General features: G+C 37.2%; 1 protein-coding gene across 5 annotated transcripts in view; it reads right to left on the reverse strand.

Moving 5' to 3' along the window:
• Rictor (RPTOR independent companion of MTOR complex 2) overlaps positions 1-10,382 on the reverse strand; it is a 116,300-nt gene that overhangs the window by 74,987 nt on the left and 30,931 nt on the right. For all 5 annotated transcript variants that reach the window (XM_021660781.2, XM_021660784.2, XM_021660782.2 and 2 more), the window contains exons 4-5: positions 3,437-3,501; positions 2,316-2,447 (exon numbers count right to left, since the gene is read on the reverse strand). In XM_021660781.2, coding sequence (XP_021516456.1) covers positions 2,316-2,447; positions 3,437-3,501 — 197 coding nt within the window. The remainder of the gene's footprint in view (positions 1-2,315; positions 2,448-3,436; positions 3,502-10,382) is intronic.

Raw genomic sequence — 10,382 nt, forward strand, 5'->3', positions numbered from 1 at the left:
GGTTTATTATACTGTTCTGATTGGCAGTAACAATGGCAGACTCAGCAGAGCAGGACAGTTAGAAGTGACAAGGGTCAGGAAGCAAGTCCAGCATGAGCTACTTGAGACCTTGTCTTGAAAACACAAACCTAACAAAAAAAAAAAAACACCAGAAAAGAAAAATACAAAGAACAGATGTGACAGAAGCACTATATATGGAAAGATGACAAGCTTGAATTTACAAACACTGAGAAAAGCAATGACAGGAAATGTGCAGCAAGAGAAAAGCTGACGCTACAGGAGCAGACAAGAGCAGCACTCAAGAGAGAGGCTGTGCTAAGACAGATCTTTCAAAATCACCAAAGGCCGAGCTCAAATCTAGCCTCAGTGAGTTCCAAACAGCCAATACAGAAAACTGAGTGTCTGCACGGTGCTGTCCCCACCAACAGAGGTCAGCCACAATTTAAAAAAAAAAACAAAAAACTAACCCTGTAAGGTTCTCTGGTCTATTTTAATCATATAGGGGAAAACACTAACCCACTTTACAAGATTTACAAAATATCTTTCAAAGAATAAAGAAGGCAACAACTTAGTTGTTTCATAAAATATGCTCCTGATGCCCAAACCAGAAAAATATATTAGTGGAACTGAAAAATTAATGCCAGTGCTTTCAGCTTACATAAAAATGACAAGCCATCAGTATAGTTCTCAGCAGAGTAGGAAAGCAATATTAAGAAGCATAAAAGTAGTACTGGAAAAGAGAGTGCAGGGAATCCTATGAAAGAAGGGGGAGTAGATAGTGGGACCTGGAGAGGACAGGAGATCCACAAGGAGAGCAACAGAACCAAAAAATCTGGGCCCAGGGGTCTTTTCTGAGACTGATACTACAACCAAGGACTATGTATGGACTAGAACTCCTGCACAGATGTAGCCCATGGCAGCTCAGTATCCAAGTGGGTTCCCTAGTAAGGGCAACAGGGACTGTCTCTGACATGAACTCAGTGGCTGGCTCTTTGACCCCCCACCCCAGAGGGAGGAGCAGCCTTGCCAGGCCACAGAGGACAACAATGCAGCCAGATAAGCTAGCAGTCAGATGGAAGGGGAGGAGGACCTCCCCTGTCAGTGGACTTAAGAGAAGGGAATGGGAGGAGATGAGGGAGGGAGGATGAGGTTTGGAAGGGAGAGAGCTACAGCTAGGATACAAAGTGAATAAACTGTAATTAATATTAAAAAATAAAAATTTAATTAAAAAAATTCCCAGACAGTTACTGTAGGGGGAACCACTGTGTTAATTTTTTTCTGTAAACTAACATTATTGATTATAATAAAGTTACCTTGCAATAAAAAAAAAAGTACTGGAAAGGACGAATCATTTACTGTTAATACTTATGTGCATAGGAAGCCCAACAGAACCCATAAACTAGTAACACTGTACAGTGACTTTACCAAGACTGCTATGAAAGAAGAAAATACGACCTGTTTTCTATATATCAGCAGCTAAAGACAGGGAAAAAAATGACATTAATTACTGATACCATTATAAAATCTAAGCCAATGATGACAGTGCATGTCTAAAACCCTAGCACCCAGGAGGTTGAGGAAGGAAAATCATTAAGTTTGAAGCCAGCCTGGACCCTGTCAAAGCAAAAAAATACAACAACATGAACAAATAAATAAACTCACAACAACAACCAAAGCTCCAAATTTAGTGAATATGAATAAACTCCACAACCTGGTCAAGACCTCAGAAGTGACACTTCTAAAAACAAACAAACAAACAAACAAACAAACAAACAAACAAAAACATACAGCAATATCTCCAAGGCTAAACACACATGCATCATGTTCCAACATTTCTATCTGTATACACATTTAGAAGAAATGAGAACCTCACAGACTTACACAAAAATTTCAGGGCAGATTGGTTCAAAATAGCTCAACACTGAAAAACTATTCTAAATGAATAGATAATATTGTGCTCTAATTCCTAAAACCAAATACTTCACAGAAAAAAGAAAAAAAAAAAAAAAACATGGGAGAACCTTACAAATAACGAGAAAAGAAATAATGTATACTTATGTATGTTGATTTTATGTTACTATGTAATGTAAAATGCAAGGACAAGAAACTAGTTTAAAAGGAGAAAACTATTTTACAATTGCCTGAAAGTATAATAGAGCCTTGCTGTTATGCTAAAAACAGCCTTAGTCATGTATCATGTATGTTTGCAAAAATTATCAAGTGTTACCAAAAACCCATATACGTTTTTATTATATGCTAAACTCAACACAAAACTTTAAAAGCATGCGTAACATAAGCAACTCTGGGAAAGTTACCTAGCTATTAAATAGTCCACTTTCAATTTTAACACCTTCTGCAGAATACTGGAATCCTGGATGAGATATCGCAGTGCTCGCAACCCTGCTGCTCTCACTTCTTTTGCTTCATTTAATAAAGCTAAGCGCAAACTGTATGAAGACAAAGAAAGTTTGGTTACATGAGTTTCAAGACATAAAAATTTCAATGCAGTTTACCTAGCCCTCATCTAAAATGCTTGGAATGAGAAGTGTTTCTGATTCTTTGTACTTTTAGACTGAGGCTACTTTAAAGACTAGGCCAAACCGAGTATCTCTTATCTGAGAATCTAGAATCCCAAACTTTTGGAACACTTGAAAGGACTCTAACAAAGTCTCAAATTTTGGAGCATTTCAGATTTTTCATCCTTCAGGATAGTCTCCCATACCAAGTTTTTTCTTGGCTGAGGTATCCCAAACTTTCACTTATGTACAATTACTTCTATAAAAACAAACAACAAAAACACTACAAAGTAAAGAATTTCAATTGGTGATGTCTTCTGTGCTTCCTTCAAACAGTCTTACTTATCCAGCCAATGTTGAGTTTTATACATGTTCTGGCATATTGTATAAATGGAAGGAGAATTCACATTATCTTTTCAAACTGTATCTTTAGATATGTTTCTATAATGTAATGTATCCCTTATTTGGATCTGTGCTTCCTTATATCCTAAATCATGATTACTTTAGTTAAACAAGACATTTAATAGTAGCAGACACACATCACTATATTAATCTTAACTGCTTGATCAATAACCTATTAGCAATCAAGTTTGGAACAGGTACATTCTTTCTTTCTTAGGTAAAAATCTAGTTTGTTGCTTCATATTTGTTCCTGGAAAGAATGAGAGAAATGCAGTCAGAAAATTTAATATGCAATTTTAACCTTTAAAGAAGTAGAGGTATTTTTGAGCATAAGCTCTAATTATTTGTATGCAGCAATCACAAATGCTCAACTGAAATAACAGTCACTGATACTGAATTTTTCTTTCAGCCAACCACCGTTTCTATGTGGTGCTGCTTGCTACTCTACTTCCAACTTAAATTGTTACAGTAGAAATCACTAAAATAGGGGATGAAAGGAAAGACTGAACTAGACTTACCAAATTATGATGTCTTCATAATTAAAGCCCAGTTTTTCTTCACTGTGGCCAATATCACAAAGAAGCTGTTAGAGGAAACATAAAATACTTTGCATGAGTTTAGATTTACATATTTATTTATATATAAAATTTTAGGCTCAACTTAGGACATTTTTCTTTAATAAATTTCTGAAAAGTATATAATTTTATAACAAAAATATGCTGCATTATCTCTATCTTACTTTTTTTTTTAAATAGGAAAGAAGTTTATTATGAAAGGGGGGAAAAGGAAGGGAGCCCAAGAAAAAGCAAAGGAAACAGAAAAAGTCAGAGAGAAACAGCCAGAGGGAGAGAGAGAGCTTTCATCTTACTTTTAGTTAACTACAATTTTAGATTTAACTCTTACCCTTTTTGAAATACTGTCGCTTATTCTATTTCTCTCTCCCTCAACAGTACTGTCTAATTCACTGCTCTTAATGCTTGCCACTGTGTTTCCAAGTATTACTGATGAATCTGACAGATGTGATTTCTTCCCCAGGTCCTCCATGTTGGAATCTTACAGTACTCTGACTTCATTTACTCTTAACCCTCACTTTGTCTTTTCTTTCTCTCTTTCTTCCTTTCTCTCTCTCTTTCTTTTCAAGACGGGGTTTCTCTGTAGCATTGGCTGTCCTGGACTTGCTTTGTAGACCAGGCTGGGCCTTGAACTTACAGAGATCCACCTGCCTCTAGCTCCCAGTCCTGAGAATAAAGGCATGCGTCACCACATGCAAATGCTTTGTATTTCTTGATGGTCAAGCAGCTTGCTGTCTTCAATAAGCCTCTCCAGTTGTTTGTCACTTTGTTTTTGCTGTTTGTTTTTTGCAGGAAAGCCTTTTCTAACAAGGTTTCTCTGTGTCGCCTTAGCTGTCCTGAAACTCTCTTTATTGATGGGAATTAAAGGTGTAGGGCACCACCTTCTAGCTTTTTGTTTGCTTGTTTTCAGAAACAGGGTTTCTGTGTAGCCCTGACTATCCTGGAACTCACTCTGCAGACCAGGCTGGTCTTGAACTCATAGAGATCTGTTTGCCTCTGAGTGCTGTGATTAAAGGTGTGTACCACTAGTAGGTTTTTTGTTTGTTTGTTTGTTTGTTTCTAGTTGTTTTTATTGAGAGCACTGGGCTACAAGCCACCTACACAGGTGACATGTGGTTCTAATTTAAGTATAAAATTAGAAAACTAGTTTCTATTCAAAGGTTAAATAAAACTTTCTCATATATTGGGACTAACAGAAATGGATTAAAGAGAAAGTAAACTCTTTTATACTAACACTGCAAAAAGGTACCCAAAGTGTCATTAATCTTTCACACTTTGAGGCCAAAGAGTGAAATCCTAGGTAATGCTGGTATCTGTCACCGGAAAAGAACAGACCCTAAGAGCAAACTGGCAAGTTTGCTATCCTTTTGAGAGCAAATGCGCAAAACACCCTCACAATTTCTTTAGAGAAGACAGGCTGGTGTAGACTCCCAAGTGAGATTTCTCACTTGTCTCAAGTGAGACAGAATAGGTGAGGATAGTAATAGAATAGCTATTTTCAGGTATTACAATATTAAAACCCAAAAAAAACAAAAAAAAAGAAAAAACAATATTAAAACCCTTAATTTTGATATATGGTGGACAGAAGTTTCACGCTTTCAAAAGAATAAGAACACTTTTCTATAATTTTTTTGTTTTGTAAGAACTTAAAACTAAAGAAGAGTGATTTTTAAATACACAAATACTTAAAAACAGTAAGTTTTGGGGGTTTGTTTTGTTTTATGTTTTTAAGGCCACAGGAAAATATTTTGTACCTTGAAAAGCTAATATAAAAGTGAAAGTAACAAATCAGTCAACATTATTTACAAGAGGTGGACATAGTGGTAGCCTATCTGGAATCCCAGTACTGGGGAGGCAGAGGCCAGAAGTCTTCATAGGCACTACAAAGCAGGATCCAGAGGCCACCTTGGTCTATATGAGACTCTATTTTCAAGAAAGAAAAAAAAAGAGAAAGACAGAGAGAGAAGAGAAATTACAGCAAATATAATAAAACAAAACAAAACAAAACAAAAAAACAAAGACTCCTTTATAGTTTGCAAGGGTACCTAAACATACACAACAAAAAAAGGTTACTTTCTCATGATTTATAGGCCCTAAACTCAGATGATGTGGGCAGAAGCGTTGCCTGAAAAGGCTTTCTCATTAGCTTGTAGATGCTGTGTTTACATCTTTACATGGTCTTTCCTCTGCATAGTTTAAGAGGACACATCTGTGTCCTCATGTCTTCTGAGGACAGCAATCATACTGCATTAGATCCACCCACACCTTTTCTGATAGCCCCAATCGCCAAATATACTTCTACTTTAATCTCCCAAGGATTAGAATTTCAAACATTTAGAGAGGACAAAATTGAGAACTCTAGTTTCACCTGGCAAGTTGATATAGATGCTTATAAAATGGAGAAAACTGTAAAGTAAAAAAGTAGTAAAGAAAATATACAAGAAATTTACTGAAGAAATAAATAAAACTGACAAATACAATATTGTTTTCTAAAACATGAAAAGACATAAAAATTCCATTTAAAATCAATTGTGCAAAGACTTCTTTTTTAAACATGATAATATCATGTAAGAGTTATTGCTGAAAAGGATATAAACTAAAAATAGTTGGCAAAATTTAGAAAAATCTCTTTTTGTAGATTTATAAATTTATAAGGATTACACCTATGCTACTAGTTTAATACTAAATAACTGCCCCTTCATCAAGGACTGCTCTTGGCTACAAATGCAGACCACACAGAAAACCACAAGGGATCAAATGCAGTTATGGAGACCTGTCCCAACAGACACATCTACAGCACATCTCCTGCACCCAAGGCACAGAGGTGGAAAATTCTAAGAGCTAAATGAACAGGCAGTTTGCTGTAAGATTGTTTCTCTTAGGAATGCCAAAGAAACTACACCCAGGAAGGCTAACAAATATGGTTGCCTAAATATGACTTGAACAAGGACACCCACAGATATGCTTTGGAGGGAAAAAGAAAGCTCAGGAGGCCCCATCCCTAGACAAAGAACTGTACACTAAGGACTGCTACAAGGCAGAGAAATAGCTGGCCAGGGAAGAGCACAGCAATTGTTTTTCCAGTAACAAATGGTCAGCCCTGAACAATGGATGGGGAGTTCAGTAGAGCTGGAGAAAGACTCAGAAGTTAAGAGCACTGGTTGTGCTCTAGCAGACCTAAATTCAATTCACACCAACATAGCAGCTCAAAACTGTCCATAAGTCCAGTTCTGGGGGATTTGATGTCCCCCTTCTGGTTATGTGCAGGTACATGGTACACGTACACATATTCATGCAAATATTCATACACACAAGTAAATCTAAAACAAAAAGAGAGAGAGAAAAAAAGGAGAATCAGTGACGAATTTTCAACATGAATTGTTTTGCCTGAAATTAGGAACCGACATTTCATCTTCATAATTATATAAGAGAATAACTTTAATCGTTACTTTGTTAAATTTGCTACCTACTTATAATAAAGTAAGTTAATTTTGATTAGAAGTTTATAGTCCTGTCATAAATCTGTCAATTGTTATATAAGGAAAGTAAACGTTACATAAATCTTCAAAAAAGGTAAGAATTCCATGTCACTGATTTACCAGCCTAAAATATCCAATACCATCACCAGTGCACCAACCTGTTTGTTATGTCTCATTAATATGACCTCCTCACATAATCGCTACGCACAAAGGACTACTTCTGAAAAAGTGAAAACAGACTTGCAAATCATCTCCAAGGAATGTTAACTTTTCCTTTAAATATCTTTTTGATTTACAATTTTATTTTTGTTACTTCTAATTACATGAAGGTGTACGTACTGCATGTGAATATGCACAGGTGACGGCAGAGGCCGGAAGCCTCAGCTACTTTGGAGCTGGAGGTAGAGGACGTCGCTAGCATCAGTGTTGGGAACTAAACCTGGGTTCCATCGAAGAGCAGCACACATTCTTAACACAGCCATTTCTCCAGCCCTGAATACAGTTTCCTTATTAGCATAGCCAATTTTTTAAAGTATAATAATCCAGAACTAAGGTTGAATAAATATTTGCCCTATTTATAGCAAGGAACACAGAATAACCCACATTAAAAAAAATTATCACACATAGAATTGTCATCAAAGGCATTTATTTGTTTAATGTATGAGAACAGTTTATGAATACACACACACACACACACACACACACACGCACACACCATGTACATGCCCGGTGCCTGCAGAAGCCACAAGCGGATATTTGATCCAAGGAACTGGAGTAACAGGAGGTTGTAAGCTTCTGACCTGTGGGTGCTGGAAGTCAAACTTGAGTCCTCCAGAAGAACAGCCGGTGATCTTGAACACTGAGCCATCTGTGGTGGTTTGAATCAGATGGCCCCCACAAATCTTGGGCATCTGAATATTTGGTCCCCAATTGATGGTTGTTTGAAAAGGATTAGGAGCCTTGCTAGAGGAAGTCTGTCACTGCTGGTGGACTCTGAGGTTTCAAAAGCCTCACCATTTAGAGTGAGCAGTTTGAGATGGGGGCTCTCAGCTGCTACTCCAGTCAACATGTCTGCTGTTGCCATGCTGCCCTGCCAGAAAATACACTCATGTCCCTACAGAAGGGTAGATTCATCTCCCTCTGTAACCTGAACTCACCCTAGCTCCCCCAACCCCCCACCTGCCAAAGTTCTTCCTTCTGTAACTTGCCTTGGTCGCAGCATTTATCACAGCAACAGATGGTAACGAAGACAATCCTTCTAGCCCTTATTTATTGTTTTGCAGGACTGGACCAGAGCCTTACATGCTAGGCAAGAGCTATATTACCCATCACTTCTTCCCCACTCTAACTTTGTGAGACAGGATCTGACTAAGGGGCTCTTCAATTTGAATTACATGTATATGTCTTGTTTAATTTATACTATGTGTGTATGTATACACACGTGCACCACCAGTGAGTGTGTAGGTCAGAGGACAACTTGTAGAATTCAGTTCTCTCCTTATACTATGGTTCCTAGGATTGAACTCAGGCCATTAGGCTTGGCAGCAATGCTTTTATCACTGAGGCATCTCACTAGCCCTAGGTCCTTTTGCCTCAGCCTTTAAAGTAGCTGGGATTATAGACTACACCACTAAGCCTAACTCTTTAGAAGATAATGTTCACATACACAGAAAACACAGAGGTGAAGATAAAAAAAAAACAACAGTATACTTAGAAAAAGAAAACATTCTGTGGTATCCTGCAATATGAAAAATGCTAGCTGCAAATAAATATATATGTATATATACAGGCACATACAAACCTGTATTTACACACGTTTACATCTTTTTTGTTATTTTCAAGACAAGGTTTCTCTGTGTAGCCTAGGCCACCTTAGACTTGCTTTGTAAACCAGGCTGGTCTCAAACTCACAGCAGTCTGCATGCCTCTGCCTCCCTGAGTGCCGGTAGACATTTATATCTTAAAGTCATCTAAAAATACTTTGTATATACATAATAAATTATAAATAAACTGGGCACTTTATAAAACACTATTTAATTCATTTAATTCCTATAACATAAACCCTCACATAAACACATTCACACATTTGTTACCAAAAAAAGGGTATCTTCTATCTGTAACCTCTGCTAGAGAGCTTTGGAGGGGGAGGGCAGCAAATGAGAGAAGAATTTCACTTTTTATTGTAAAATTCTTCTATACCATTTTCACATTTTATAATTACCTCACACATACATCCCTTAATTAAAAAAAAAAGGAAATACAGATGTTTTCAGAGCTTTAAAATGGGAAGGGCCTAAAATATCATCTTTCGAAGGCAGGTCATTTGACTGTGAACATGTGGTCTATCGTAAAAATAGAACACCAAATTTGTATTCATCATCAGTCTGCTAGACACACTGCTGTATCTAGTGAGATGATGTCAGAGGGCAAGCATGGTGTGTGGCAATCATATGAGTAAATGATCACTAGCTTGCTCTCTTCATGGTTTATGAGGATGCACAGGAAAGAAGTTCACCAATGGCTAGAGTTATACTTGATAGTAAAGCAAAAGCTGGTTGTAACAAAAGCCCATGCTTAAAATGAAAAATCTTACCAATTTAAAATATGATGATTAAAAATCTGGTACGAGATAGACTTTGGGTTAAAGGGAAGTAGGAAAGTAGAAATCCACAAAATACTTCATGGGTTTGAGAAGCTTAGTTTAAAGGGATAGTACCCTCTAGCTTAGAAGTAACAGCTAAAGTTCAGTGTGTATGTGTGTATGTGTGTGTTCTAGTGCAAACAAAAAAACGTCCAACTAGCTTTTAGCCTTCTAGCATTATAATTTTTACCTTTTCATTTTCTCAGCCAATCAACCTATTCTTAAGAGATTTTTAAGAATCTGTAAATTACACTAAGAACATGTACATATAGATTTTACGGATACGCCAGCTCAATAAACACTTTTACACCAGCTTTCTAACAATATGGATTTCAGAGGCTTACTATTACAATAACATTCAGTATGTGCAAGAGCTTGGTAAATGAGTGAATATTATAACAAAATGAGCACACATTTACTTGGAGCAGCAGTGGTTCTTACATAGGGACATTTTATCTCCCAGGGAACAGTTGGCTTCCTGGGGACATTTTTCTTATCACAACTGGGGTGTATTAAGTAAATGTTCCTGTCGTATAGTAAGTAGAGCCAGAAACAAGGATCAGCCTTCCTACTCTGTTAAGAATATTAATACTGAAAAACCCTGATCTACAGTCTACCACACAACCATTAAGTAGGCTTATCTCCCTAAGAGTTAGTGGAAGCCAGGTATGACAGGGAGACAGAGGAAGGCAGATTGCTGTGAGTTCAAGGCCAGCATGGTCTACAAAGTGAGTCTAGGACAGCCAACGCTACACAGAGAAACCCTCTCTTG

The sequence above is a fragment of the Meriones unguiculatus genome, chromosome 3 (assembly GCF_030254825.1).
Source record: "Meriones unguiculatus strain TT.TT164.6M chromosome 3, Bangor_MerUng_6.1, whole genome shotgun sequence".
NCBI classification, from domain to species: domain Eukaryota; kingdom Metazoa; phylum Chordata; class Mammalia; order Rodentia; family Muridae; genus Meriones; species Meriones unguiculatus.